General features: G+C 39.2%; 1 protein-coding gene across 2 annotated transcripts; it reads right to left on the reverse strand.

The window, feature by feature from the left end:
* Positions 1–12,267: 12,267 nt before the first annotated feature.
* On the reverse strand, positions 12,268–26,094 carry CCNL1 (cyclin L1). Of its 2 annotated transcripts, XM_003256342.4 has the most exons (11): positions 24,344–26,088; positions 23,954–24,028; positions 23,413–23,522; positions 17,539–17,659; positions 16,686–16,750; positions 14,798–14,897; positions 14,581–14,685; positions 14,354–14,495; positions 14,005–14,116; positions 13,807–13,905; positions 12,268–13,117 (listed from the first exon to the last, which is right to left on the reverse strand). In XM_003256342.4, exons 1-11 carry the CDS (start codon positions 24,644–24,646, stop codon positions 12,769–12,771), a joined length of 1,581 nt encoding a protein of 526 aa, XP_003256390.1. In that variant the 5' UTR covers positions 24,647–26,088; the 3' UTR covers positions 12,268–12,768. The 2 variants fall into 2 exon arrangements, with proteins under 2 accessions (XP_003256390.1, XP_030678609.1); XM_030822749.1 differs by lacking the exons at positions 12,268–13,117; positions 13,807–13,905; positions 14,005–14,116; positions 14,354–14,495; positions 14,581–14,685 and adding an exon at positions 16,426–16,439 and having other exon boundaries at positions 14,804–14,897; positions 24,344–26,094.
* Between the last annotated feature and the right edge of the window lie 79 nt (positions 26,095–26,173).

Below are 26,173 nucleotides of genomic sequence, written 5' to 3' on the forward strand. Positions count from 1 at the left end.
AAATGTCATTTTGCTTTTGCAAATGAGAGAGTAAAGCTTTTTGCTACTGTGTAGTATTTCTTCAATTATTATTTGGGTTTCCAGACAGCACTTGTTTTCTGAAACCCTCAAATTACATTATTTCTTTGTGCTAAAAATACTTGTCAGTCAAACATTGGTTGAACTCATGACTTGTGGCACCCATGAATTCAAAAGATGGTTTCATTTTTTCCAACCCATTCTCTCCCTTTCATCCACTCCATCCCAGAACAAATCATTCCGATAATGTATTGCTAGAATGACTCACAAGGGGAATCCATCATTGACTGGGTTTGTCCAAGGTCTTGCACTGACCTCTCATGGTGAGGAGAGCAGCAAGCTGTCCCCCACACTTGCAGGCTGTTATCTTGATGGGAATGAGAGCTGTTGGGCTGGTCTTCAGGAGCAGGAGGTAAGAACAGCCTGTGGGGTCCTGAATGGCCCCAGCGTCCTTGGGTACTAAATGCTATGCTACATTCTCCCCAGCGTAAAAAGGTTCCTGGTTGCATACTTGGCTTTTGCCTTCTGTTTGAGACACAGTGAGCCAGATTACTTCAACAAAGTCATTCCCTGGGAATGAGATGCTCAGAAAAGTACATTAACTTTTCATGTCTTGGCAAAGCTTTTAGCCACAGCAGGAGCTCCCTGAGTGAGGGGCTGGGTTTCTCTTACCTCAGTATTCTTGGAATCTGGCCCACTGCCTGACACATAGTAAATACTCCACAAATACTTGTTAACTGACTTCAGTTAATAATTGTCATCAACAGTCATGGAGAGCACCTACCGTTTTGGGTCCCTGGTTAAGACTAAGGATACAATGAAGTATAACAAACAGTTCTGGCTCTGATTGGAGTCTAGTTGGAGAATCAGGCCAAACAGGATAAATGACACTTGCCAGCACAGAGTGATATGTTTTAATTGCTCAAGGAATAACACAGGCCATAAGGGGCAGTAATGTTTAGGAAAAAGGAGAGATCCACCTAGGACAAGATACCAGTGTCAGCTTTTCTGCTTGCTAGGAATCGGGCTATGCCTTTAAGGAAGAGATAATAGCAAGATGTATCAAGTACCTCCTACTCTGTGCTAATGTCTCTTTACATACGTTACTGAATCTCACAACAATCACACAAGGGAAATGTTTATCATTGTCAACGCACAGATGAAGAAACTCAGGCTCAGAGAGGTTAAACAATTCTGTCCAAGGCCACATGGCCACTGAGTAGGAGAACTAGACTTCTAATGCAGGCCAGTTGAACTCCAGAACCCATGCCTCTTTCACCACCTCGGCCAAGGAGGAAAGACCTCAAACTTTATCAGCTACCTTGGGGCTTAATTTGAAGCAGCTTCCAAAGCAAGCTGACACTGCTTCTAGGAAGCAATAGCCAAGCAAGGAAAAGCTGACACCCTCAGGTTCTCTCAGCACCACACTGAATGGGGTGGCAGGTGGAGCCACAGGGTTACTGGAGTTGATCCCTGGACCTGGACAGCTTGCAACCACAAGGAACAGGCTGGGTGCAGGTGTGGGTATGTGCATGACTCTGCTGGACAATTTCCCAGTAGCACACACCTGGCAAGCAGCATCTACTGCCGAGCTCTAAAAGACTTTTGATGAGTTAAACCTCATTATGTGGATGCTTTATAATGAGACCAGTGAGCCCGGGCTTGGTAGAGTGGTTAAGTATACAGACTCTGCAACAAACTAAATCCTGGCTCAACCACTTACTAGTTAGGTGAAATCACCACCTCATGGGTTCCTCTCCCACCACAGGGTTTTTGAAAGAGGTCAAATGAGTTAATATATGTGAAACAGAATGGCATCTGGCACATAGTGCTTATATAAATAAGGGTTGCTATCTATTCTTCTGCCAGCAAAATCTAGCAAAGGTATGTACCTTTAGAGTTATTACCAAAAGTTCAAGTCTGGATTAAAGGCCTAAATGAGGCTTAAATGGATGTAGCTAAAGACTTTAGTGTTCCTTTGTAAACAGACAAGCCTTTATTGTGTTCAGAATAAGGCTTGCCAGTCAGCTGAAGTGAAACTTAGAGCAAGATCTTGTATCACATACAGCCAAAGAGTGACCTCTAGTGGCATAGGTTCTTATTACTGACTATGCAAACTGAAAGGCGTTCAAGGAACTACAGATTGCAGGACTACGGAAACTGATCGTGCATGGGTGTCTTTGTCCGTTTGTGTAACTATAAAGGAATACCTGAAGCTGGGTAATTTTCATTTTATTTTGTTTTTGAGACAGAGTCTTGCTCTGTCACCCAGGCTGGAGTGCAGTGGTGCGATCTCAGCTCACTGCAAGTTCCGCCTCCTGGGTTCACACCATTCTTCTGCCTCAGCCTCTCAACTAGCTGGGACTACAGGCGCCTGCCACCATGCCCAGCTAATTTTTTTGTATTTTTAGTAGAGACGGGGTTTCCCCGTGTTAGCCAGGATGGTCTCCATCTCCTTACCTCGTGAACCGCCTGCCTTGGCCTCCCAGAGTGCTGGGATTACAGGCGTGAGCCACCACGCCCGGCCCCAAAGCTAGGTAATTTATAAAGAAAAAGAGGTTTATTTGGCTCACGGTTCTTCAGGCTGTACAAGAAGCATGGTACCCATCATCTGCTTCTGATGAGGGCCTCAGGAATCTTCCACTCATGGCAGAAGGCAAAGGGGAGTCAGTGTATACAGAGATCACATGGCAAGAGCGAAAGCAAGAAGAGAGGGGGAGGTGCCAGTCTCTTTTTAACAAGCAGCTCTCACAGTAACTAATAGAGTGAGAACTCACTTACTACCTTGAGCATGGCACCAAGCAATGAGGGATCCACCCCATGGCCCAAACACCTTCCACCAGGCCCTGCCACCAACATGTTGGGTATCAGATGTTAACATGAGACTTGGCAGGGCCAAACAAACCATATCCAAACCATAGCAATGGGGAAGATTGTCCTGGACCAAAAGAAAAGTTGTTCTGGAAACTGCAGCCATGAGAAGCCCTATGCATTGGCAAGGTAGTTATCCTGATCTTTGAAAGTTACTTCATCCCCTCTGACGCCAGTGCTGATGTTCTCAAGAACTCATGTTCCCAAGAGCTTCTGGTTATACAGGTCTAGAAAAAACACAAATGGTGTGAACCTTCTGGAAAGGTACACATGTGGGAAAAAGTCTTTAAAATATTCATCTTAAAGGTCACAGGAGGCTGAGTGTGGTGGCTCATGCCTGTAATCCTACCACTTTGGGAGGCCGAGGTGGGCAAATCATGAGGTCAAGAGATCGAGACCATCCTGGCCAACACGGTGAAACCCCGTCTCTACTAAAAATACAAAAATTAGCTGGGCATGGTGGTGCGCACCTGTGTAGTCCCAGCTACTTGGGAGGCCGAGGCAGGAGAATCACTTGAACCCAGGAGGTGGAGGTTGCAGTGAGCCAAGATTGTGCCACTGCACTCCAGCCTGGTGACAGAGCAAGACTCCATCTAAATAAATAAATAAATAATAAAGGACACAGGAACTATCTTAAAGGGGTTTCCATTGGCCACATCGGAATTTGAGTAACAAAATAATGATAGTAATGGATTATAACTTCATAGAATGAGTCCATACTGAAACATATAAACAAATGAATAAATGAAGGAGAAAAGAAATTTCTTTCTTACAGTGGCATTCCAACTAATAAATGTAGAGCAAATGCTGAAATTTAAAAATCATTTTCAATAATTATTTCAGGTAAAAATCATTAATGGATGCTAGAATTAGTAGGCAGAAGTTAATTAAGAAGCGCTATTGATATTATCTAGGCTGAGTGCGGTGGCTCACGCCTATAATCCCAGCACTCTGGGAGGCCAAGGTGGGTGGATCACCTGAGGTCAGGAGTTTGAGGCCAGCCCGGCCAACATGGCGAAACTCCATCTCTACCAAAAATATCAAAAAAAAAAAAATAGCTGGGTGTGGTGGCAGGTGTGTGTAATCCCAGCTACTTGGGAGGCTAAGGCAGGAGAATCACTTGAACCCAGGAAGTGGAGGTTGCAGTGAGCCCAGATCATGCCACTGCACTCTAGCCTGGGAGATGGAGCAAGAGTGTCTCAAAAAAATAAATAAAAAACAAAAGAAACAATATTTATACGATCTAAATTGGGGGGAGCCCAAAAGATACTTGTTAATTACAAAGTATAAAACAACATTTATATGATCTAAAGTATCTCCCCTAAAAGCTACTTGTTAATTACAAAGTGTAAAATAGTAACTTTTTAATAGAGAACACTGGCAGACAGTACCTTAACCAATGATCATAGTTAACACCATTGGTTACTGGGGCAAATTAACAGTGTGCCTCCTAATGAGGCACTGAGGACACAACCTGGCTTCTGTTGTATTTCTCCTGCCAGAAACACAAAACTCAAATCTAATCACACACACACAAAAAAATAGGGCAAACTCAAATTAAAAAATATTTGACAAAACCATCAGTTTACAACAGGGGTGTCCAATCTTCTGGCTTCCCTGGGCCACATTGGAAGAAGGATTGTCTTGGGCCATACATAAAATACACTAACACTAACAATAGCTGATGAGCAAAAAAAAGAAAAGAAAAGAAAAATCGCAAAAAAGTATCATGTTTTAAGAAAGTTTACCAATTTGTGTTGGGTCACATTCAAAGCCATCCTGGGCTGCACGCGACCCATGGGCCATGGATTGGGCAAGTTTGGTTTTCACTCTTTAAAAATGTCAAGGTTATGAAAGAAAGACTGATTGAGGAACAATTACAATAAAAAGAGACTAAAAAGATTACGACTAAAGACAATGTATGATTATAGGTTGGATTCTGGACCAGAAAGTAGGGCACTAGTAGGAAAATTGGCAATATTTGATCAATAGATCAATATTTGCAATATTGGCAATGTCTGGTCGATAGATTACAGTATTGGTCAATATGTTAAATTCTCTGACTTTGGTAATTATATTGTGGATATGTAAGATAATGTCCTTGTTTTTAAGCAATATATATTGAAGTACTTATAGGTAAAGAAACAATGACTGCAACTTACTCTCAAGCAGAGCAGAAAAGACACCACAAAGAGTGAAAAAGCAAGTGTGGTGAAATGTTAACATTTGGTGAATCTGGGTGAAGGATATATAAAATTTCTTCACACAATTTTTGCAACTTTTTTGTAAATCTGAAATTATTTCAAAATGAAAATTTCTTTAAAAGTCCACTTCAGGTTCTTTATTATTTTTCTTATGTCACTGAAAAGGGTTGACTAGTGTCTCCCCAAAATTCATGTCCACCTAGAACCTCAGAATGTAATCTTATTTGGAAATAGGGTCTTTGCAGATGTACTTTGTTAAGATGAGGACATACTGGGTTAGGACAGGCCCTGATATCCTTAGAAGAGAAAACATACACATACAGAGATAAAGGCCATGTGAAGATGGAGGCAGAGACGAGTGATGCAGCTACAGGCCAAAGAACATCAAGGATTGCTGGGAACCACCAGAAACTACAAAGAAACAAGAGTGGACTTAGAGGGAGCATGGCCCTGCTGTCATCTGGATTTCAGACTTCTACACTCCAGAAATGTGAAGGAGTAATTATTTGTTGTTTTAAGCCACCAAGTTTGTGGTAATTTGTGACAGCAGCCCTAGGAAACCCTAGGAATTACAGTCACCCACTTTTAAAACAATGGCGCTCTGGTCTACAAGACACCTTAGTCTGGCATCCTCAAGTGTCTGAAGATGCTAATAATGGTAACGTTTATTGGACATTTACACACCTAACACTGTGTTAAGTGCATTATATACATTATTTCCTTTAACCTTCATAATATCTGAATACACTAGCCTTAATTACTAACTCATTACAGAAGGAAACGTGGAAGCTTAGAGTGGTTAAGTAACATGTGTAAGATTACACAGCTAATAGAGGATGTCAGCACTGAACACCATCTCTTGGGCCTCTTCCTCTTTGTGTGTTTTTTTTTTTCTTTTACCCTGAAACAGGGTTTTGCTGCTGTTGCCCAGGTTGGAATGCAGTGGAACAATCATAGCATACTACAGTCTCGAACTCCCGGGCTCAAGTGATCCTCCTGCATCAGCCTCCCAAGTAGTTGGGTCTACAGGTGCACCACTATGCCAGGCTTCCTCTTTGTCCTTTAAAACCTTCCCATCCAAAGTGCAGACAACATTCCCTGTCCTCTAAAAATTTTCCAGGGCCTTCTAGGCCACAGTGGTCCATCTTTCTTCTTTAAACTTGGCACTCATTGTACTGTTGCTTGGCTCTAAAATATACTGAGGATTATTCTGTATGTCATTTGGCTTTTTAAAACATTGTCTTTGCCTCTAACTGAATATTAATTACACGCAGGCATGTGCCGTGTATCTAAGCATTGAGACTTCACCTACCCTTATTTCTCTAGGTAGAAACCTATCATTATAGCCCTCATCAGATTATATGCAAGTAGACGCTTGACATTTGCAATCTGACTGTTTTCAAATAAGTTGGAAGTTTATCTGAGACTCTTGATTTCAACTGCGTGTGTAAAAGAAGTCAGCTAGGGGCTGAGAGCCTGGCTAATCAATTTAAATGTGGCTTTATTTGTTCATTGTTGGTCTATGTTGTATTAATTTTTGTTAAATGACTAAAATTTGGTTTGAAAAGGTCCATGAAAATAACACATCTGAGGCAGAAAATCATTTTGGGCAACAAATTAAGTTTTGTAATTTAGGGTGGGAAACTGAGCCTCACAGTGAGATTTATGTGCCGTGCCCTCTGTACAAAGATATGACGTGTCATGTGCTCTGTTAAGTGCTCCAGCAGTGTAAGAGTCCCTTAAGTGAGAAATTCGTTTGAAAAGGTTTAGCTATATGGTGGTTCACTACTGATCTGGGGCACAGAAAACAATCTAACTGACCCAGGAGCCTAGTCAAACAATGCCACATTCACAGATTTGGTGATTCATATTGTCTTGGAATATTCCGTGAGATATCAGGTGGCAAGAGCCAAGTAGGTAACATCAATGAGCAAAAGGGCAGAATTCAAGAAAATACCATCAGCACACTTGATACCTGCCAACTGACACCTGGCTTCAGTGTTACACAATTAACAGGGGGTGGAGGGAATCGTCATGCACTGCAGCATGCAGCCTCACCTGGAGGGCTACTGGACGCTAGTTAACTGTGGCCTGGAGTATTGTGGATCTCATGTTTTTGTTGTTGTTTTCGTTTTTGTTTTTTTTGAGATAAGTCTCGTAAGTCTCACTCTGTAGCCCAAGTTGGAGTGCAATGGTACGATCTTGGCTCTATGCAACCTCCGCCTCCTGGGTTCAAGTGATTCTCCTGCCTCAGCCTCCCAAGTAGCTGGGATTACAGGCATGTGCCACCATGCCCGACTTTTTTTTTTTTTTTCCCGACAGTCTTGCTCTGTCACCCAGACTGGAGTGCAGTGGCACGATCTTGGCTTACTGCAACCTCCACCTCCTGGGTTCAAGCAATTCTGCCTCAGCCTCCCAAGTTGCTGGAATTATAGGCACTCGCCACCATGCCCAGCTAATTTTTTGGTATTTTTAGTAGAGATGAGGTTTCACCATGTTGACCAGGCTAGTTTCGAACTCCTGACCTCAAGTGATCCACCCACCTCAGCCTCCCAAAGTGTTAGGATTACAGGCATAAGCCACAGCGCTCAGCCGTATTTTTATTTTTTAAGAGCAGCTAGAGGTCTAGGTTTTTAATGTAAATATTTCCAATTAAAAAATATCAGCCAGTTCATTTGTAACAAACATTGTACAACTCAAACAAAATACATGTGCAGGCCAGGGTTTGGCTCAGGGCCCACCAGTTTGCTACCCCTAGGATGTTGTTTACATTTATGAACTCCAGGAACCTAGTCCTCTCTTTGTAAGAGGTACAGATGTTCATGGAAGGGTGACTGGACATGCCCATACGAAAGACAAGAAAGTGTGAATGATGATGAAGCCTTTAAAAAAGAGTCACTCAGAGAATTGGTAGTATGTTAAATTCATTCATTCCTCAAGTAATATTTATGACATACCCTAATATGGGCCAGACACTCATAGGATTAGTTGAGGGACATACAGTAACGAATGAACTACAGACCTGCCCCTCCCTTACAAGCTTACATTCTAATGAGGAAGAGATTAAATGATAAAGTAAATTTCAGTTAGTGGTAAGCATTATGAAAAAATTAGTGCTGGCTAAGGGATAGAACATGATAGGGGTGTTTAGAGAGGCTTATTTAGAAGGGGTGGTGAAAGCAGCCCCTCTGGAGAGGACTGCAGAGTGGGACCTGAATAAAGACTATCTCTGAGACAGAAACATCCCCACATGAGGATGGCAATAAAGGCTCAGGAAGAGATGTGCATATACAAGGAACAGAAAAAGCGAGGTTGATGGGAGAGGCTGGCAACGGGCATTTTACAGAGTGATATGGGAAACCACTGGAGGCTTTATATATTAGAGCAATGTGATTAACACTTTAAATAGATCATTTTACCTACTGTTCAAAGAAAGGATTGTGGCAAAGGCATGACAGAAATCGGACTACACCTACCAGAAAAGTGATATGTGATACGGGGAAATTTGATGAGCTATAAAAGCAGGCAGGGTAGGAATTTTCTCCGTACTTAGAACTGGGTTAGAATTATATTGAACATAGATGGCAAAAGCAGAAGGGAGAAGAGGGCACCTGGAATCAAAGAGCCTAAGCAGTTTTGCATGCCTTAATTATGAAAGTCTTGTACTGTTCAAGATTTTCTATAAGGTACATACATTATTGAAGATATTGTACTAGTATTAGTGGAGCATTCTCAAACAGCTGTCTTTTGAACTATGTTTGAGTGGTAGAATTCAAACTTTTCTGAATATTTGAGTGTGTTCCAATGTGAAGTTTGGATTGCAATGGTAAAAATAAATCCTATTTGCCCAACACATATACTACATAAAATGTTGTAAGGGCCAGTAGACAAGAGGTAAAATAACTTGTCAAGTCACTGTGGAGGAATGATTTAAAATGCAGAGCTGACACGAAGTCTATGTTCCTTCTGTGTAATAGACGGAAATGTTCAAATGATTACAAAGCCAGGCTTTGAACAAACGGAAGTGTTCAAATGGTTAGAACATCAGGCTGTGGCTTCCAGCCTTAAAGTGAAAGGGATGAGGGGCTCAAGGCCCACACAATGAACGCTGCTCCATTCCAATTTCCACATAGGGAAGTGATGTTCCTCTTATCAAACCTCATGCACATTCTGTCTCTCCGAACCCTTCAATATGCCCATGCGTAAGACCCTCAATATGTCCATGCTTTTAACTTCATTTTTAAAAATCTAATATGTAAATGTTGAAACTTATCTTCATAACCTATTACAGTTCATGAGTTAAGAAATGGCTCTTAGAACAAATTATTGTTATGAAATTATTTTTTGAAAACTTTCATGAAAACTAAATGTTTTAAGTAAGCTTTTGATGCAGACTGGTGTTAATAATGGGGTTATAAGTGGCAACACTTAAAAGCTATTAAAGCAAAACCTAGAACTTCAGTTCTAAGAATGTCATTTTTATGTTCACTTTGTTTTAAAATGGGAACATGGTTAAGAATTTCACTAGTCTTTAAACTAAAGATACCAACTGCAAAGGACAAATGTAATGTTCCATAACATGAAAGGACTTGTACTAAAAATCAGGATTTTGCCGGGCGCGGTGGCTCATGCCTGTAATCCTAGCACTTTGGGAGGCGAGGCAGGTGGATCACAAAGTGAGGAGATCGAGACCATCCTGGCTAACACAGGTGAAACCCTGTCTCTACTAAAAACACAAAAAAATTAGCCAGGTGTGGTGCAGGGAGTCTGTAGTCCCAGCTACTCAGGAGGCTGAGGCAGGAGAATGGCGTGAACCTGGGAGGGGGAGCTTGCAGTGAGCCAAGATCACGCCACTGCACTCCAGCCTGGGAGACGGAGCGAGACTACTTCATCTCAAAGAAAAAAAGGGTTTTAATTTGTGGGTCATTTAAAGAAAAAAAGTATCAGGATCATTAGGACAAATAACATTTTCATTGCTGTAATGGGCCAACCAAAACATGAGACAGAGAACAGAGGGAAAAACAGATACAAAAGCCGGTGAGGTACAAGCACCAATGGATAAGAACTGAGAACCCAGTAAAATACCTGGTGGATGAGGCAGCAACCTAGTTTTCAGTTCTAAAATAACAGTCTGGGTGTCCAGGCTTCTAATTCCAAACACGTAAAAAAATTAAACCTGAATCTGATCAAGCCTCAAGATCTACCAGTTTACCACACAGTGGACAGAAAAATGTGTTCAGTGACAGCACAGAGTTACAATGAACAAACCCAGAAGGCGAAAAATCCTTCAGGACATGACCCAATTTCTTCAAATAAGAAATATGGAGAAGCCTGTGGTTAAAGCCAATGCAACATATTTGGACTTTGAACAAATCAGTTAAAACAAATTAGAGATGAGGGCTCTCTGGATACTGACAGGGGTAGTAAGGCATTACTTTTAACTCTTACAATAAAGCTATATGGTTATGTTTTAAAAATCCTCAACCTTGTGGACTGAAACACTTGGGAACAAACTTTACTTGTATGGGATTTTCTTCCCAATGGCAAAGGTGGGAGGTGGAGTGGTGAATTGGTGGGGTACAGATTAAGTTCTGCTAATCATTATTTTTGGAGTTAATAAACAGGTATTATGGGTATTACACAACTTTGTTTCTCAAAATAAGTTTGAAAATCAGTATTACTTTTAGAGAGTTTTTAAATAGCCATAGAGCAGCATGAGGTTAACATCCTGACAACTTAGAAAACGGATTCAGTAACAGACAATAAGACAAAAATCAAGACCCTGAAAAAGATCTCTGCCTAGCCCACAAAGCCACCTCTAAAAACACCTTTAACATACAAACCTCATTCCACATGCAGGTGTATCCTCCACAACTCCCCATCTTCACAAACAACCCTCACCCACAGCACTCCTATTTCCAGGCAAAGATTAGGGACATAAGTAATTTCAATACTATTAAGAATTTAATACTTGGGAGGCTGAGGTGGGAGGATCACTTGAGGCCAGGAGTTCGTGACCGACCTGGGCAACGTAGCAAGACCTCGTCTCTAAAAAAAAAAAAAAAAAAATTAAAAAAAAAATTCAAGATTAATTTGCTAATAGGGCCTTTGCTGACATTTGCCTTTGCCTTTCTTCAATGTCTGTCTTGTAAAGGAAACAAACTGTTTAGCATTTAGAAGCAGTTAGCTTTTCAGAAATAACAATTTATAATTCAGCAATGTGTATTACAAATCATGCAGAAAGAAGTCTTAATGAACTATCTACCCTCTTTCAAGCATGAAGTGGCTAACTTATGCTGGGTCTTGTTAGTTTCTGGTTAGTCTTTATAGTTAGAACTATAACTGATTTAAGTAGCACACCCAACACTTTCATATCCTAATGAATCTTATCTCCTTCAAAGGAGTTGCCTTGTGAAGCTATTTTTTCCAGCCTCCACCACCTGCCATTGGTGAACACATTTTAAGTCTTTGGAATCCTCTTCAGAAGCTGTAACTTTATTTTTAAAAATATCCTTAGCAGTAATACATCTTCCTCTTTGTGGGTGTATTTTATTTCTTGAAACAGCCAACAAATCACTTGGAGCCAAGTCTAGTGGACAATTAAAGTAGGTAAAATAAATGTAATGGAGACCTTAGTGTAATTATAAAGCAATGCAACATTTTGACTCTGTAAACTGATTTCCAAAATGTTGAAAAAAATACTAAATGTGAGTAACTTTAAAACATTCATTTGGATAGAAATTCTGGCTTTTTCATTAAAACTTCACTTCTTTGTGATCAGCTTGTATTCTATCAACCACTCAAGGTCAGGGGCCTCATCTTTTCTCCTAGCCTATGTAAAAGTCGTAACATTAAATGCCTAAATTATACAGAACTGTTAAAGCTCAATAGTTACTAAGTTTTGGTTCATTCAGTAGGGTACCTCATTTCAGAAATAGTACTTAAATCTGGCTCAAAATTACCTTATGATACCATTCAAAAGCAAATCAGGTTTTTCGGTTTAGTGTTACAATATAACATTTAATGCTACATTGTTGGGCAACTCCCATTTACTTTTTCCATATATACAGTGAAGACTTACAATAACTCACAATGCAGTTAAGAATTGCATTTTAATAATCTCAAACTACCATCTAATGGAGGAAATAAGTTTGTCAGAAAACCAGTACAGCCATTTTGCTATTAAAATTTTCCTTTTTAATAATTTATTTAAATAAGGTATTTGAAGCAGTTTAGAAAAAACAAGATTTGTATTTTATTTCCTTGTAAAAATTTTTACACATGCAGACAAACCAGTGTTAAGAAAGTATTCACCATCATTTAAACAAATAACCACTTAAATAGAACAGTGTCTGCAATTTTATCTGTATAAAAATAAGATACATTTTTACAGAATTCACGCTCCAGTTCTTATAGCAATAAACAATACACAACTATAATAAAGTACAATTGAACCTGACCATGGTTTTTAATTAGATACTGCTAGGGCATTTTAATGTGCAAAAAAATTAACATAGTTCTTTTCAAAAGAAACTGTCCTCAGTGTTCTAGAGACCTAGAGGGTTTCAAGAAATCAAATCCTAATCAGTTTGCGTTTAATGTTTTGATTGAGTCCATACATCACACTGCAGATAGGCAAAACCAAGAACTGATGCAGGCTCAAAGGAAGAGAAAGTCAGCGCCTGTGCCTGCCATGTCCTGAGCGACTGCCACCATGGTGCTTGCTTTTATGGGACCTCTCAAAGGAGCGAGATCGTTCACGCCTGTCCCTATGATGTCCCCTTTCATGCCTGTGTTTCTTGGCTGCATCTGAATGATCCCGAGACTTGCTCTGAGATCGAGAACGAGATTTTTTCCTTTTATGACCATGTCTGTTTGAACTTTTTAAATCATCTCTGGTATGCTTGACCTTAAGGTGAGGAGAACCATGATTATGATGTCTTCGAGGGCTTTCACTGTGACTGCGGGACCTGCTTCTTGATCTCGAGCTGTATGTTCCAGATCGACTCCGCCTATTATTATAGCTTAGATAATAAAAATTTGAAGTTTAGGTTCAGTTTCTATGGGGAACAGATTATTGTGGTGGTTGCTCATAACAGGTTCAAAACAAAACTACCAGCTACATAAATGACAAACCAGAACTTTTCAAAATCTCCCCACCCCTCACTGCTGTATGCCCAAGCCTATATATAACATATTAAATCTTAAGCAAATTTTCTTATGTCTCTATTCCGAGGGGAGTAATTAGCAATTTTTATAGTGTCCTAGAGCTACGCTTTTTATTAAATATCTCCCACATGTTCAAAAGACATTGAAGAGCCACGAGGAGCCAACAATCTAATTACAGGCCTAAGGAAGATTCATTGACTGGTTAATTTGATTATTGGTTATTAATAAGGGGTTAATGAAATACATTTTCTAACTGAAATTAAAAAAAAAAAGTTTTCACATTACGAACAATACTATGGCCCTCAAGCACTTTGTGGGTAGCTCCTACACTTCTCCAAAAAACATGGGAGAAAATATAACAGAATGCCATTAAGATACTCTATGTCCAGAATATGTCCAAACTCATTTCTCGTAATTTGCCTCATATTAAAAGCCTAATTCTAACCTAACTTTGAAAATAATCTATGTTCAATTTTTAAAGAAAAAGCAATAAACCTTTAAAAACTCCAAATAAGACTGCTTAACTAAGAAAACATTTACTTACTGTCTTCTTGGAGTATGTGATCTAGAACGTGATCGTGTTCTTGACCTTGATCGACTTGCACTTCTGCTATTTCTACTTCTCTTGCTGTCTTTTCTTACACTTCAAAAAATCATGACATATTAGTTACAAACTTAGTGTGTTAAAAAGTAAACACATAAAAGATTCCTCAAGCCTGTTTTCCAGCCCAAGTATACTCACCCATTGTAAGGGCTTTTGGAAGCCTGTTGTCTATCCTCAGGTTCTTTTTTGACTGTCTTCACATTAATGGAGATTGGTGATTTCTCTTCAGCTTTTACTTCTCTTGGCGATGCTTTTAAAAGACATAATAATAACATGTTTACTGGATTTAACAGAGGGCCAAAAGTTGTTTCTAAATGTAACTCAAAGTACCATGCTTCCGCTTCCATGTTAGTTGACTGCCATGAGAGAACACAGTAGCAGTTTCTTAACATCATTTTTCTCTATGCAACTTTCAAATGTAACAGCTCTCTAATAAAGACACACTTTCAGTGCCCCCCAAGTCATTTTAATTCTAAATACATCTTACATGGCTTGGAGGCTGGAGAAAATCCACCCAGGGTTGAAAGGGCTGGAGTTCCATCCGGATTCAATCCCTTTGCTTTTAATTTGGCTTCTTGTAAGGCTACTTTTCTTTTTTCTACTTCTTTTTCCAGTAATTCGTAGTTGGGCTGTTGGAGAAAAAAAGTTAGTATTTCTTCCTCAGAGTGGCTTAGACTCTTAACATGTTGGCACAAACGAGTAAATACAGAATACCTTTTTTCTGGTATAAAGCCTAAGCGTTTCTATGCAGATTTCCTGGATTTCCTCTTCTGTAGTACCAAAAAGAAGAAACCAATGGGGACGAGTTGGCAATGGAATCTAAACCATAAGAACAGAATGTTTTAAATTAAATTTTTGCTAAATCTGTATTGGAACCACCGAAAATTTGTGTGATTTATCCTGCAGAACAAAATGGGAAATATACACCTACCTGAAGTGCTCTAGCTGCAAGGTAGATGCAAGCACATGCTATAGTCTCTGGTTGAAATCGAACAAACACATTGGTTCGAAGACTGTCATTCATGTAATTCCTGAAAAATATTTCAACTATAAGCTTGCATGTAAACAAACCATTTCTTCTGAAGCTTACATAAAATTGGAGACTCAATCTACTTTATTCTTTTTTCTTCTCTTATTTATATTCACATCCTCATATTCTAGCATAAAACAACTCTTAACAAAAAAATCAGTAAGCAATAAGAATTTAATACTAGGACCATATGCAATTTTCCTATATATGAGAGAAGCCCTTTTAAATTACGTCGTATTACAATCCAAACTAGAAATTACTTCTAAAGTTAATATATTTCTGTAAAAAGCAATGCTTTTCAAAGTCAATTTTGACACGATTAGTTTCAGAAATGATAAACCACTCCAATAATACTTCAAGCCATTAATTACTGACCATCTCTCCTTTATCCACAATAAAAGCAGTGTCAACCAAGTTCTTTTCAAAAGCTCAAAATACCGTTAACAGGGGTAAAAAGGCATTTTCAGTAAGTACCAAGTTAAACTTATATTAAGAAAGCTAAGATACTTAGAAAATCTAGATAGGGAAGTCAAGAGCAATAAACACATATAATGGCCTTGTTTACATACCTTTTTTGTGACTATGTAAAAGAGATAAACTATTTCAGTTAAAAAATTGCTGAACTTTTATTAATGAACCCTCCCCACAACATTCCTAAACTAGTAAAGAAATTTTACAGGTAATTTAAAAGGTTAAGCTGAAATTAAATGGACTATTTCTTAAAAATCCTAAACCATGAGAACTGCTATAATCCATTTTATGCAACACATACTTAAAATGTCATGCATTTTATAAAAATGAGACTTTTCTAACATTACAAATATTTACTGAGTCCAAAAGAAGCATGGCAGTCATAAAAAGGACATCTTGCTGGGAAGCCCAGAATATAAAAATTACTTCACTAAGTCCTTCACATCAATAGTCTTAGGAAACAGTAGTTGTGACTGAACTACAGACTCCTTGGCTTGACCTTTAAATAAGCCAGCACTCCAAATCACACATCTGCATCTCAAGAAGTCCAAGTGCTAAAGCATTTAAGCAATATAATAGTAACATCTCTTTTAAAAATGAAGTGCTTCTTGCTTCTAATATTACCCGCAATACAGCCAAGCAGTTATACAAATTAAGCCAGTGTGGGAACTGGTGCCCATTTTAAGCTGCAAGTTTGCAGTCTCCTTTGGTAGAATTCATGCTATACACACTAAAAATAAAAATTTAGTCAAATTCCTAATAAGAAACCATTTAATTCATAATGGCTGCACAACAAATCTATCAAAAATGAACTGTTCATTTTGATAGTTACAAGTATACATTAAATACATAGGCATGTCAAATAGTTACTTCTAGAAGCAAATATACAAATCCTTTTGACACCCCGACAGAACTAGAAGATGCTGCCAGATGGATATGGACCACTTCAGTGAATCTCGGATGAGAGCTTGCACTGGATTGGCTGGAGAGCAGGGTAGCCAATCAGGCCATCCTGAGGTCATGGGCTGAAGTGCAGAGGGCAGAGTTCTATGACTTACCATCATGGACTACCCTTTAATTAAAGAGTAGAAAAAAGAACAAAGTTAAATTGAGTTCTCCATTAAAAGTAATTAGTCAAGCCAAGAAAACAGGAAGCAGAAATAAGCATTATTTACCTTTTGGTTAAAAAAACAAAACAAAAAAACAACAAAAAGCCCCAAACAAACTTATCTCATTATTTTGGAAAGGGAAAACGAAACTTACTTTATTTCTGCTTCTGTTTTCCTGGCTAGGAAAGAAATCTAAAAAAGTGACTTACCAGGCAGTTTGAACCAGGGTTTGATTACGTTCACATTCTAAGACTTGTAAATACATAACAATGATCTGAAGGACAAGGAAAAAAACTCAATTTAGTATACTGGTAGTTCTTTCGGAGTAGAGTTCAATGAAAAAAGTAATTGAAAATGTTAGACTCAAGTTCTAATTGTGCATCGATAATACAGACCAATTTAAATGTACGTAAGATTCTAATGTGAACTGTTATATGACTAGATTTTATATAAATTACGAAGTATATTTCAAAATTGTACAGGAAAAAAGGCAATTAAAAGAATATTTTTCATTGGCACTTTACTATGTGATGGGCACCGTGCTAGATTATTTCACCTAATTTCCCAAGGTACATTTCTAGCCCAGGTAGTCCTGACCCGGGTAACTCACTCTACGGCTTATATTGATAATGAAAGCTAAGAGATGTTGGGAGAAACAAATTTCCAATAATGGTAACAGTGAGCAGCCAACACACTTAGACATTCTACTATGACGATAAGTGTGCCAGATACTTTTGCAGCTACACATTTTATTCCTTGTTATGAGGAACTTTACATCTCTGTTTTCTAGGTGGAAAAACTGGGACTTTAACCACAGAAACAAAAATAACTTCTCTATGAGCACACAATTAAGATTTAAGATTTGAACCTCCATTTTTGACTGTCATTTTACTGATAAATCTCAACATCCAAAAGAATGTTTTTCGATGAAGCCTGAACCTTTAAACGAATGCTTTTTAAAACCAAGGTTAACGCTCAGATAGAAACATAAATTCATATAAAATAGAATTTTTAGAAAAGTCCGAATACTTACGAACCCAATTTCTGTACTCTACAACTCACCTTATGAGGATGCTTGACATGAACACAAAATCCCAACTCCTTTAGCACCCTCCTCTCTGCTTTGATAACTTGATTTTTGGTGTTAATGTAGTTCTGATCAAGGATCAGGGGGCTTGGAGTCCTATAGTTTGTAAGAAATAAAATCAAAACTGTTTTGCACATCCAAAAAATTTTATTTGTGGCATCTCCATTTTCCCTTCCAACCAACTATTGGCAACAGAAACCAGCTTTTTAAACTCCTGCAAACAAGTTAAAGCATTAATCTTGTGCTGTCCAAGTTATGCTAATTAAATATATATATCTACGAGACTAAGTTCCTAAAGGAACTAACAATTCTGTAATGAAAAAAATTCACTCTAATGCTCTTGAATTCATCCCTGCCAACTTTTCCATTCTGCTTATATTCTAGGTGTGTGTGTATATATATACATATATGTATATATATATGTATTTAACTTTAGTGATAGCATGATTTGTTATCACAAACCTCAAAGTCTCTCCAAGAGACTTTCCACTGGCCAAAGTCATGTGCTCCAGGCTGGTCCGATGGTAGTGGGTTATCAGAACTTACTAATATCAGTGTCACTAAAGTTGGTATACAATCCCCCAGTGCTATTTGACTGGCAAAACAAACAAACAAAACAACTAACGTGCTCCTAAGATTTACAGTACTATAAAGCCCTCATAAGATCATACTGATTTTTCACTCATTCTATATGGCCAAAATTTTTCAAAAGTTGGGGGGGAACAGTGGGTAGTTAATCCAGATTCCCCTCCAATGGGGTAATATGTTTTTAATAATTTGTTCTAAGAGCCTACCTCTTTAAAAAAGTAATCTGAAAACTAAAGATTCAGCTCAATTACCCAAGTAAATTAAAAATCGTATTTAAAACTCCACGTGACCCATGAGATCCAGGCCAAAATTTGGTCAGGGTTGCAGTTATTAGGCAATATGCTTTACTATTAACACAGAAGAGAATGAAGGGCCATAGTGAGGGAACCAGAACATATTCAAGGGCTCTGTACCAGACTAAATTTTGGTAACTCAGAAGTTTCTATAATACAGAAGGCTTATGTCAGTGGTTTAATGCTTTAAAAGTAGCACATTCAACTGATGTTATCCCCGAATGTTTTATTACATAGTTTAAAAACTTACAATAAAAGACAATCTTATTTATGTCTTACAATTCAAAACTGATTTCTTCCTGAGAAGTTTCAGTCAAGAAAGGTTAAGGAATTGGGCTTTTGTTTTTTGTTGTTGGTCACGTCTGAAATTTACCCAAGTCCAACACATTCTTAGATCCAACCAACAAAAACTACAATTTTATCAAGACACTGATTATACGGTAAGTTTACAAGTAGAATACTTCAATATTTTTGTCCATACTCAGTTCATTTTCAGCCAAAAGACAAGAGTCTTTGCTCTAGGCAGAATACACGATCTATTTTTAAGACAGTCATCCTCTCTACCCCAATGCACACCAGATCCAGAAAAATGTAATCTCATATTTTTAAAACAAAAATCTATTTCAACACATGCACTGAAGGTTAGAAAACAATCTGCGATGAACTTCATTACCCCTATTATAACAGAGTAAAAAGTCAGTTATCATACATTTTCCTTACTTTCTTCCATTTAAAAATATTACAGAAACTGGAAAGCTTACTAAACAAAAATTGGCAGAGCTGACAAGATAAAAGACAGCTGTTACTTAAAATGGCCTTCACTCAGTTCCATTCCTCACACCTATGAGGAATGAGGCCACCAGCTGGCCTCATTGAGCTGCTTTCTAATATTAACGTGTAATGATGAATCCATTTTATCAGCTACAAATTGCTCTTTGGAAAATAAGTCAAACGTAATTCTCATGAAAACAACCTATCTCTCCCTCCATATATATATATATACGTGTATATATATACATATATATATACACGTATATATACATATATGTATATATGTGTGTGTATATATATACACATACATACAAACAAACATATTCCAAAGATCTTAAGGTCTATGATCAGGTTTTATCATCATAGGAAATTTGGAAAAAAGTTAAACCAACCTCAGCCTCTTTTTAACTTATGGCTGTGTTATCTAATGGCTCTCCTTAACTGTCATTAAGAGATAAAATAGCTCCAGTGTTACAGCTGCACACCGTTTTAACTCTTAACCCCTTGCAATCCAGACAGAAGACGGTATCATCAAAATCCCTAGTAAAATGTAATTTTATGAAAACATAGTTGTCTCATTTTTCTCCATTTGTTAATAAAAATTATCTATACCTCTTCAGATAACCTGCTTTAAGAACTGCCTTCAAAGGGTGATATAATTGATTTGTTGCTGCAGTTAAAGAAGCTCAATATTTGTTTGAATTATAGCTACTATTTAGTCCCAAATCAGACTTAATGAAGCCATGTTCTTTGTTTTTGTGTCAAAATTCCAATGACATCAAAATAGATTTAAGAAAACCAAACCCATTATTTACTATAATTCAATATATACTTAACTTCTTGCTTAATCCTGCTATTTATTACCTGCAATTTTCAAAGTTAACTTTGTGGGTACATAACCTAAAACGAGACACCTTTATTTTGTTCAGAATTGGTTCTACCTCACAAATCAACGGTGCACCCGTAATTTACAACTACCTGGTAGAGATTACTTTGTATCATAAATTTAAAAAATGTATCTCTATCAATCAGAAGTAAACAAAGTCTCAAAGTATAAATTAGTACTTTCTGTTGCAACAAGCACATTAAATTAATTAAGGCCTGCTAGAATTTCTTCCTCCCCAATCAGGTAAACTTTCTTTGCCAATAAAGTTTGAGGAGGTGGCATTTTAAAATCTCTTTAAAATAGAAGTCTTCATCTATTCAGAGAAAACTCAAAAATAATTTTCATTATCAACACACAAACTAACTCAATCTCTGCTTTAAGTTTCTATTGTCCAATTTTTCTGATTTATACGAGAATTATTTTCAGCATTAGAAAATCCTGGTCTTTGGTCATTAGAAGTTTATTATTATGGTTTGTTAGAGGAGCTATTTTCCTTTAGCATGATTATGTAATTGACACATAACTCAACAACAAAAAAAATTACAAAGTCCAAACATGGTTAGTCTCATTTATGTGTTACAAAGACTGAGAAATTTTGGAACCAGGTCTTCAATAAACTATAACAGATTGGTAGTTTACAAAGAGGCATACGGCCAAGCAATATACAAAAATTTGTAATGCCTATTTAAAAGTAGAAACATCCTTTATAGGTATTTAAACAAACTGAACGCCACCTTGTAGAGCCACAGAATTATACAGTAGAAAGGTGGCAGACTAAATGACATCACTTAACACCCTTCCAATTCTTACCTATCCAACTTTTATTATCTATGGATACACTGAAAATACATCATATTTACTAATGAGAATGGTTAAACCAGTCTTTGAAAATTTTAATACGCTGCATCTCAAAAGTAAGTATTTGGAAACTACAACAATGAAAAAGCAATCCCCCTCTAAATTTAGCCGTTTATTGTGAACTTATAATATCGAACCACAAAATACTGAAGGAGGAATAGGCCAAACAATCCAGGTTGGGGACTAAGCACTGGTACTTTTTAAAAAGCTCCTCTGCTAATTCTCAGTGTGTAGCCAGGCTGAAGAGACCAATGACCTACAAGCGACATGAATAATGTATCTCCACTGTAATTGTCAAAGTCACACTACAATTTAAAGTTATGAATAAACTAGATTACAACAAATAGCATCATTAAGACAAGTGAGATGCTTTACGTAACTAATGTATAATACTGATAGTACTTTCTAATGACATTAACCTATGCAAAAATAAATACAAAGCTATAGTTCTAATAACTTGGACAGCAAAGACAAAAGCTTATAACAAGAAACAGGAGTTTTTCTAAATGGTTCACCAGTGGCCAACCTGTTAGTCCCCGATTCCAGTGACCTATTCTCAGAGCACTGGCTTCTCCTTGGGGATTTTCGATACTTCACTCACTGTTGCCATGACGACAGCTTCATCTCTATGTACCACTCCACATCACCCAGGCTTTGGTAAATGTAGCTGGTCGCTGTATAGTCGGTTGCAAGGGAAAAAAGAGTTGAAGTTAATAACATATACAAGTTACCTGCTTGAGTAAACTTGTAATATGCATAGAAACACTTTTACATCCTGCTTTAAAAAAAGGCTTCCATGCAATTAACAACTCCTTTTAAATTTTGCTATAATCAGACTTCTAAGATTGAAACAAAATCAGTTTCTCTGTAATAATGACCCAAAAAACAACGTTACATCAGACACAACAATCAAGTGAGATTATATTGTTTTAAATTCCATGGTTTTTACAGTTAAGACCTATTCTGACATCAACAAAGAAAACTCTTTAGTCTCACAGGAAAATGCCACAAAAGATAATCATGTGATTACATAATAGTTGGCTCAATGGTTCAAAGAATACTAGAAAACCATTTCCTTTAAGCAAAGAGAAACCTTTGACTACAGACAGAGCCTTGTATTAGTGTCATTACTTTAAACATCCTGAAGAATCAGCCAGGTATCTAAATACAGATTTAAGCTCAGACCATACCAAAGACCAATTTGAAATCTTCCCAATTCCCAGGGACTTATCAACAAACTAAAAGATACTTTGGAATTTAAAAATTACTCTATCCCTGGACACAGTTAAGGTGAATGAGAAAAGATGGGGGAGAAAAACTATGTAGGAAAACTGTTTCAGACTTTTTGACTAGGATACTCTTTTTTTAAAAAAGAACTGTCTGTAGACTCACAGAATAGACTAGTCATCTTAAAGTTGCTTTAATATTTGCTTGTCTGAATAGTTCCATTACTGCCAACTTACAGATTCAGCCAATAAGGACTACTCATATAGGATACTAACAGCACTAACCAACATACCCAACCCCCAGAACAACTTATAATCCTTTTAATAACTTCCTTTCAAACTCAGTACAATTTGTCTAACATCACTACAATTCCTTAAAGAGTGAATGCAAAAACTATTCTACACCAAATATATCATTCTGCAGCATGTACTGGAAGTCACCTGTAGATGCAGGAAGTCCTGCAACAAACTTTTTGGTACTGCCTCACAGGAACACATAGGTCCACATAAAATTATGTTACCACAACACCTAGGAGATACTATTTCAGTCTCTGTATTTTCTTACAACATCAAATAAATGGCCCTATCTAAATGCAACCCAATCAATCTTACTTGTTAATTTTCTAACCCACTCACTGAGACTGTATCTGACCAAAACAAAATACCTGTTTAATCCCTTTGACTTCAAACTTCAAACTTTATCATCCTGCAGTCCTTTCAGATCCGGTATTATTCGATTTATCGTAGTTCAATGTTGAGAAGTACTCTAACAAAAGCCAACCTCGATTGATAAAGAATTAACTGGGACTTCGAGTAGAAAAACAATCTACACAGAACTTTGCCACAATATTAACTTAAACTACAGTGTTTAAACTTCCAGCCTTCAGTCTTCCAGAGAGGGGAGAGGAAAAATAACTTACAGAATACACTCACACTTGAGCCAAATGTACTCCCTTTCTTGTTTAATCTTAAGCCACAGGCCTGGCTTCACAGCACTGTTAGGATTGTCCATAAATGCAACTGCCTCTACAAACTTTAGATAACCGGTTAATTATGTTTCTTTTTTCAAATTATTTTAAATATCAGTGTTCCTATATGAACTTTAACACCTAAAGTCCGTTTTCTTTTGCATCCGTATTCACTTGAGAGGAAAGATGTTTTGATTTGATGACTGGTGCACGGTACAGCAGTAGCAAGAGATGCTATGTTCAATAATGCCAATCTTACCTTTTTCCTCTTAACTGGCGGAGGTGGTGGAATACATTAATCACATCTCTTATTCTTCTAGGTGCTTCTTCGATTTTTGATGCAAGATTAATACAAGCCATAGCAACAATCTGAAAGAACCCATGAGCCACAAAAGCCATTGTTAGATTAAACTCACTTTGAAGAATAAACTTTAGAACATAAGTGGGACAACTTTTAGTAAAATTAGAAAGGACATCTCTATGCCATAAGCCTACCAGCTATGCTAGTACTATACTTTTTTTGTTGTTTCACTCATCTTAATTTTGGTTCCAGAGTCAAGCTCAATCTTACAGGAGTTCTGCATTTGGTTGAAAACTGTACTTCTCGTTAAGAGGGCACTTAGGCTCGGGATCGATTTTGAACCACATTCTAAAGGTTTCCACTTCCTGGCGAGTGAGAAGCAGGTACAAAGGCCTAAACTAAACCACTCCCTTTCTGGAATAGCTGGCTGCTGACACTACCCCTACCCTGCCCATTTCCGGAAGAAAAAATCCCTTTTACCCGCCTCCGCTGTGCTTACCTCGAAACTGTGTTTGACGAAAGATTTGGAGTAGAAAAAACGATGAAACAACACCTGCCCCGTTGCCATCGCCACCTGCAGACAAGAAAGGAGAACGGAAGCGCAGGGGTCAGGCGGGCCCGCTCCAAGCGCCGCCGCCATTTTGTGCCGCCGATCGCTTCCCTTTCCCCTCCCGCCGCCGCGGCCGCCGCCGCGAACAGCCAGCTTCCAAGTCCTCCCTCCGCCTCCGCAGCCCCCCGCCCCGGCACGCCCCAGCCCCGGCTGGGCCCCGAACAGGAAAGCCTGAGGGAGCTGTCCCCACCCTCCCGGGGCACGGTGATACTGGCATGCGGCGTAGGGGACGGAGGGGAGGAGAGGAGCGCCGGGCCGGCCCGGGGCCGGAGCACTGACCTGCGGCAGCCGGAGGAGAATGCCGGCGGCCTGGATGAGCTCGCAGCCCAGGATGCGTAAGTCCGTCTCGCTGGGCAGGTCGAGCCCGTCCTGCATGGAGGGGGTGGGCGAGAGCCTCTCCTCCGGAATCAGAGAGTGGTCGATGGTAAGTGAAACTTCCGAGTACAGGCGATCGCCGATCAGGATCCCTCCCGTCGTGGTCGTCGTCGTGGTCGTCGTTCCGGAGCTGGAGCCGCCCGCGCTTGGAGCGGCCGATGAGGCGGCGGCGGCAGCAGTAGCTGTCGAATGAGGCCCGGACGCCATAGTCTTAGCGAGCCGCACGCAAGCCCAACGCAGCCGGAACCCGAAACAAGACTAACCAGCGTTCTCGGCGCGACGGATATTCCCGTGACCGCCGGGTTCTGGGCCGCTTCACGCCGCATGCGCTTCCGCCCTGACGTCACCACGCCGGGCCGCCGCGCGCCAACTAGTCCCTCCAGGCCGCGCCTCCGCCTTCGGCAACTGGGCCTGCTAGGGGAGTGTTGGGTGCTGCGACAGACTTTGGGGTCCTCAGAGGCTAAGGAGGCCTTCTCTAGCCAAGGCCGGTCGGAACCACCTTGTTTGTGATACTTAGCCACACGAATAACGGAGCTTTACAAGATCCTTTATACCCAAAATAGAGGTGGCAGCATTGGCTAGCATCTCTGCGCCCCTTCGCCCTGCATTCCGGCCTCTTCCTTTAGCCTCGGCGCGGCTTGTGTTCCGCGTGTAACAAGGGAAGTGGCTGCCGACCTGAGCGCGCTTTGGCGGGTGGAAGTGGTGACTTGGTTGTCGTGTGTGGACGAATGTGTAATATAAAGTGACCCTCAAGGAATCTGGAGAGGGCTGCTTTACAGTATTTGAAGAACACAGGGCTGTGGACCGTATCGGTTCCCAAATGAAAGCTCCCCGGGGAGCGTGTTTTTGCCAGTGTGGGGAAGTAGGGCGGAGGCGTAGGAATGACCGCGAGGGTGGCTGCTTTCATAGCTCTGCTTGCGAAACTCCTGCCCGGCCTTTGACACCGCCACGGCTTTCAGTAATCTGGAAAATCCCTAGTTTCCAAAAATAGTCTTAGGGCGAGGACTTGACAGAGGTAATTTGATTATGCCTGGGAGTCTCTATTCATACATGGTTACCTACCGCGGGTAGGCAGAATAGGTGAAGTCAACCTCGTGTTTTTTGTTTTCCTGTGATATTAGCTAGCAATTTCCAGCGTTTCCTGAACTTTGAAGTAAAAACAATGATACTGATCTAAACTACTAGAATCTAGGTTGGAAGGAAAGGAATGCATCACGTTTTACTCTTGACGCTCAGAAAGCGATACCCCAAAGACAGAGGCTTTAGAAGCTGCCTCATAATGCAGGTCCCCCAACCTTGACTTGTTGCTCCCACTTTCCCCAAGTGCAGGGAGGTACTCTCTGAAATTTCCTTCCCTGACTAGAGAAGCCTCTTTCTAGAAGAAGCAATGCATTCCTCTCCTCACTGAAATCTCAGAAATGCAGAAAGACTCAGAAATGCAGCCATGCCTGGAGGGACTTTTTCACAAGATAACTCAAAAGAAAATTATTTACTAATTAATTTCTGCCCATTCATTGTTCTTAATGATCATTTGCTGCTCCTCAAAATAAATGTCTACATTTCCCGTCTACCCTTTCCCTTGTGAAAAAAGGATGTAAAATCTTCTGTACTCCATTAAGCTACTGGGTAATCATTCTCCTGCTTTTACCCCGGTGTTATGTATGCCTTTTCTCCTGTTAATCGCCTGTTATTTAGTTGATTTTTTTTTTTTTTTTAGATGGAGTCTCACTCTGT

The sequence above is a fragment of the Nomascus leucogenys genome, chromosome 11, assembly GCF_006542625.1.
Source record: "Nomascus leucogenys isolate Asia chromosome 11, Asia_NLE_v1, whole genome shotgun sequence".
In the NCBI taxonomy this organism is placed as follows: domain Eukaryota; kingdom Metazoa; phylum Chordata; class Mammalia; order Primates; family Hylobatidae; genus Nomascus; species Nomascus leucogenys.

What these genes read in the sequence shown, in the direction of transcription:
- CCNL1 (XM_003256342.4), bottom strand. Translation starts at nt 24,646, where the DNA reads ATGGCGTCCGGGCCTCATTCGACAGCTACTGCTGCCGCCGCCGCCTCA. An exon ending in ATGTCAAGCATCCTCATAAG is followed by an intron (nt 16,751 to 17,538) that starts GTGAGTTGTAGA and finishes CTTGTCCTTCAG; the next exon opens with ATCATTGTTATGTATTTACA. An exon ending in TTGCAGCTAGAGCACTTCAG is followed by an intron (nt 14,686 to 14,797) that starts GTAGGTGTATAT and finishes CTTATGGTTTAG; the next exon opens with ATTCCATTGCCAACTCGTCC.